The sequence below is a fragment of the Arachis duranensis genome, chromosome 4 (assembly GCF_000817695.3).
Source record: "Arachis duranensis cultivar V14167 chromosome 4, aradu.V14167.gnm2.J7QH, whole genome shotgun sequence".
NCBI lineage: Eukaryota > Viridiplantae > Streptophyta > Magnoliopsida > Fabales > Fabaceae > Arachis > Arachis duranensis.
The window spans coordinates 556,326-561,909 of NC_029775.3; the positions used below are offsets into that span (position 1 = coordinate 556,326).

Sequence of the window (5,584 nt, forward strand, 5' to 3'; positions counted from 1 at the left end):
AAAAATTTATTTTTTTAAAATACAAAAAATTAAATTTTTAATGTATTTATTTTTTATTTATTAAATAAAAATATCTAAAATATTTTATTAATAATAATCTTATCATATATCTGTAACGTATATATTAACTAAATTCTATATATAAAAAATGAAATTTAATTTTGATCTTCATAGAATTTTTATTCAGGTAATTTCCTAATATATTTTGGTTAAGTCCTCAATTTCGTATTAAAATATATTTGCGTTAATTCTATTGAATATTATGGTAATTTAGTTTAAATAATTTCAAATAATAGTTTGTTAGTCAAAAAAATAAATTATTTTATCATTTTCTTAAAGAAAAACTCAAAGTCTTGAGTGAAATATTTTTGTAAACTTTCGGCTCATATTTAAATGAGATTACTATAGAAATGAAGACTAAATACTTTTAAGATTGTAGTTTATAACTATATTCTCTTATGAAAACCTAAATCAAAGAGTATAGTATTCAAAAGAACCGAAATAATTTAATGTATGATGATAAAATGGGTTTAAAAGTTAGTATAATATAATCCAACACCAGTGTACTGGTCAACATATGGGTTCGAGCTTATTGAAAAGAGTGGGAAGTTTCTTCTTACAAAATTTTCAACGTGTCACTTTGTTTCAAATATTGTGACGTAGGAAGTTGCAAGGTGGGGACATAAATGCGTACTGCGAAAAGATTGACAATCGGGTGGCATATTAGGATAAGATTTTGAACAAAAGAAAATTATTGTTTTACGGAGTTTTTTAAGTGAAAAAAAGTATTTTCTGGCCTTTCATGAATTAGGTAGTAATGTAAATTAAGAAAAAATATGGGGTCAATTCACAAATAAATAAAATAGCAGTTGAAGGTGAATTTTGAAAAAAAATAAAAAGGGAGAAAAGAGACGAGATTTCCTTAGAGTCAATTAATATGGAGGGTTATGCTGCGGCGTGGCCACTGTGAAGCTTCATTTGGACCATCTAAAAAAAGACGGTGCTTTAAGGCGGCGGTGAACTCACCATTGAGTGGCGTGGAAGCGTAAATTGAGATCTGGGTGATTTGTGATTCACCATAAGAGAAGGCAATGAATTATACGTGGCAATTAGATTCGCAGGTACGTACGCTGTGTCGATGACTCTAAGTCTGTTACCGTTTAGTGTTTCCTCAGGGAGGTTGGTGAAGGAATGGTCTGGAAATAGTTTTCGTGGTTGCTATTTAGGGCGGCACACGGACGAATTTGAGTTGTTGCTTATTAAAATGTTTATTGAAATTGGGGTTGGTCGCTATACTTGAATGGATTTTAGTTGGATCCGGTATATGTACGGGTTTATTTTAAGGGGTGTGGGATATAGCTGCGTGTTGGTAGTTATCATTGATAATGCCAATTTTCACTCAGTGCGATATTTGAACTATGACAGGCAAATGGGTTTGTGGAGCGCAGCTACGAGTTTTCATCTAATTTTTACTGCGTCCATGCGCCGCAGGTTATGTGTTACTCATTTTATGAATTTTTTGTTGATGTGGCCCACCGCTTGCTGTCACCCATGCCGTATGTTGTTTGTTGCAGGATGCAGGAGATGGGATGAGCAGTGAAACTGTGCCGGCAGAGGAAGCAGAAGCGATGGATTTGTCCGCCGCAGATGCGGACATAGATGTAGAAGCATCAATGAGGATTGTTGAGGAGATAGGATCGTTTAGCGCAATTGAATTTTCAGCCCTCACAACGAAGGACATCCTAACGACGGAGTTTATAAACTTGTAGGCAACTTATGACTACTACAACGAATACGGTTGCATTAAGGGATTCTCGGTGAGGAGGTCGAAGGTGGGATGCAGAACAAAGCAGAGGATGGAGGGTGAAATTATTTAGCAGATATTTGTGTGCTCAAGGGAACCACGACCGATCACAGGGTGCGGGTGTGAAGTTCGAATTAAGGTGCACGTCGATGATACCAATGGGTGATAGTTTGTTGAACAATTCTATGATAACTATAATCATCCCATGCTGGATGCCATGTTTAGGGGTCTGATGCGATCACACAGAGCAGTAAAGGAAGGTGATTTGCACCAAATCAATTCGATGAGGAAAGCTGGGTTGCAAGTGCCGACGAATTCCGAGCCTTTGCCAATCAGTTAGGGGAATTCGAGACTGTTGGGTTCGAGATAAAGGATATCTATAATGCAATAGAGAAGCAAAAGCGGGCAGGCGCGATAGATGCTGAGGCCGCGTTGAAGTTCTTAGAAACGCAACAACAACTAGAAATCAAGTTAATCATCCTACCCATTTTAGCTTAAAAACAAATACATGAAAATGACAATGATGGATAATTGAATTAATTATTTCATTTTACCTATTATATAAGTATTGTAACTATTATGGATTCTCTTTCACAATGTCATTATACCTCATATAGCTGAACATGCCGTAAATACAATTACCATACACATAATTCAGTCCTCGATTTCAACGCCTACATTACTCTAGAGTTGTTTTTTCTATTCATTCAATGACCGTCATGTATAATTATATACATAAATTCTTATCTATACATGTAAGAAACATACAAGTATACCATTCATTATAAAACATTCATGTAAGCATACCATTAATTAATTTATGCGAATTCCTCATACATATAAGCATATAAGCCCGTAAGCATGAAAAATAAGCATATACTATGTAGGAAGCATATAAACATACCATATAATATCAAGGAAGCATATAAGCATATAAGCATAAAATATGCAAAAAGCCTATAAGCATATCATACCATTTTAAAACAGTCATATAAGCATGCAATGATTGACATGCAGTAAATACAATTATTATACACATAATTCAGTGTTCGATTTCAGCACTTGCACCACCCTAGAGTTGCTTTTTTTATTATTCAATGACCATCATGTATAATTATATACATAAATTCTTATCTACACATACAGAAAGAATATAAACATACCATTCATTATAAAACATTCATATAAGCATACCATTAATTAATTTATGCAAATTCACCGTACATATAAACATATAAGCCCATCAGCATGAAAAATAAGAATATAATATGCAGGAAGCATATAAGCATACCATATAATAATGTGCAAGAAGCATATAAGCATATAAGCATAAAATATGCAGGAAGGATATAAGGATACCATACCATTATAAAATAGTCATATAAGCATGCCATGATTAATTAATTTATGCAAATTCTCCATACAAATAAGCATACCATTCAATATAAAACAATCACAAATTTGGTTAAATCACAAATCTTCCATCACATCTGGGTAAACATTATTAAACATAAAAATAATCACGCCATTTGCATTGCGATTTAACATCTAAATTAGTTGAAAAATAACCATCCATTATTAATGCTTTGAATGTAAGTTGCTCACCTTGTTTGATTCTCACTGTCGACGACGAAATAGTCGGCTACGTTTTCATGTGGATTTGATGAATTCTCATTACTGACGGCAGATGGAACACAACCCAGCGGTTCAACCATATCGCACTCCATTAAGGAACTTCGGCTAGGTGATGTGCATGAAGGAGGATGCACACTTGAAACACGTTCATTTTGCGACGTCGGCATCGGGAAAAAGGCACACACGTCTGCGCACTATCCTTGCTAGACGTCCGGGTTGCTGCGTCGCTGCGAAGATCTACCTAACGAAAGGAACGTCGTGCTGGGCGGTGGACTGTGCGGACGAGAGGCCGGTCAGAACAGACTCGGACAGCAGGCGGTGATTGTGGCGGCACTGCACCAGCGAGATTCTCGGAGAAATGGAGAGAATGGAAGTCACGCCATATTGAGAGAGGGAGGTCGTTGTTTTGATTCTATAACTACGGTAATCCTAATTTGTTTCAAATTTCAAATTAGAAAGAAATTAAAATTAATTAATTGCCCATAATTTAATTTTAATTTCAATTTAACCACATTGTATGCATTGTACAATAAGAGTATTGGCTCCTCATACTTTTCTTTTCCGTGAAACAACATGAGGAGCATGCGTTGGAGCAAGAAATGACTCGCCCGATTCACAGGTTTGGGTCGAATCAGCCAGTTTGCGCAGGTTTGCGTCGAACCATCCACGTTGCCTCCTAAACCGGTCAGGCCATCAATTTATCGGGCCGACCAGCCCGATTTGCTTCTGATAACCATCTTCTAAGTTATTGTTAGATGTCAAACTTGAAAATAGGTGTAAATATATTTCTTTTGATGAAACAAACAAGATACAATTCTCTATATTTCTCCAAATTAAATTGAAAAATTCTATACTTCATTCAAATATACAAATTTATAAATTGTTTAGTTGATAAAGCGATCAAAATCTCCGCAATAAGAAACACTAGGGGCCCAAAGCTTTTAGCGAAGAAGATAAAGAATTAGTTAATGTGGACTTAAATGTAAGATAAATTAAATATAAGAAAAAAAATATTGACTCTAACATTTGTGATAAAATAGTCTAAACTTTGTTTTGTTGATTTCCAAAATTTATTTGAATTTTGATTTTATATATGATAAACTCGAGAAATTATGTTAACAGAGTTAAATTCATAGAAAAGATATATAGCAATTGTCATGTAAATAGCAATTCTCCTTGGAATTGGTATTTGACTTGCATATTATGAATCAACTACTATAAGAGATACTTGAATGGTGTCACAATTGATTGAAATACAACAATAATCAAGTTTTTCCTCTTATTAAATTTGATTTCAATAATGGAAGCATATATAATCTTATATAAGAGAATATGAAAACCACCTCTTTATCATATGGTAAACTTCCTTGGGTTTAAATGTCTGGGCTACATGTCCAGCACCCTGCATTTTTATTACAATAATAAATACATGCATCTAGTGAAGTATACGTGATTTTAGTTAAGAAAAATGCAAATTCATTATTAAACTGACAAATTAAATGTAACATAAAATGGCATTGTAACTTACCTTTACTGACACATATGTTAAGTAATGGTCTTCTTTCATTTTGTAAATTTCCGTAAATCTGTGTAAACATTAAATGAAGCATGTAATTTGTGATGTGAATGCACAAAATTATTTATTGAAGAAATGTCTATAATTTCAATCAAAATTAGTTCTTGAATCCTAATAAGGGCAAACTAATTTTGAGAAAGTATGCAATGCAACAAAACTATTGTTAGAATTTGCATCTATTCATTTAAAAGAAAAGATAAAAAAAAGTGCTACCCTAATATATATGATGAGTATGTAAGGCGTAAAATTGGGCCCTATGACTCAATTAAATTTTTTTCAATTAGGAGTAGAATTTATTATAAATAGAGTAATAGTGATAGAATTAAAAAGTATGAATTTTATTTTTTAGTTTTTTATAGTATTTTTTAATTTGGGGTGTTAAGGACTAATCCGTTATAAATCGAAACTCTATTTAAGAGTTTGTCGTTAGTCAATAAATTACTTCATATACAAGACGAGATTCAAACCCTTAACATTTACTTAAATAGACTAGTAAATTAACTATACCAACTCAATTTAACTAAAAAAATATGAAATTAGTAATTCATATATTCTTTTTGGAGAATTCC

At 33.1% G+C, this 5,584-nt stretch overlaps 1 protein-coding gene across 1 annotated transcript in view; it reads right to left on the minus strand.

Moving 5' to 3' along the window:
- Positions 1 to 4,662: 4,662 nt before the first annotated feature.
- Positions 4,663 to 5,584, minus strand: part of LOC107482478 (serine carboxypeptidase-like 13) — a gene marked incomplete in the record, with an annotated part of 7,991 nt that continues 7,069 nt past the window's right edge. The window contains 2 exon segments of the mRNA XM_052260948.1: positions 4,663 to 4,841; positions 4,968 to 5,025. Of these exon segments, the coding sequence (XP_052116908.1) occupies positions 4,758 to 4,841; positions 4,968 to 5,025 (142 nt within the window).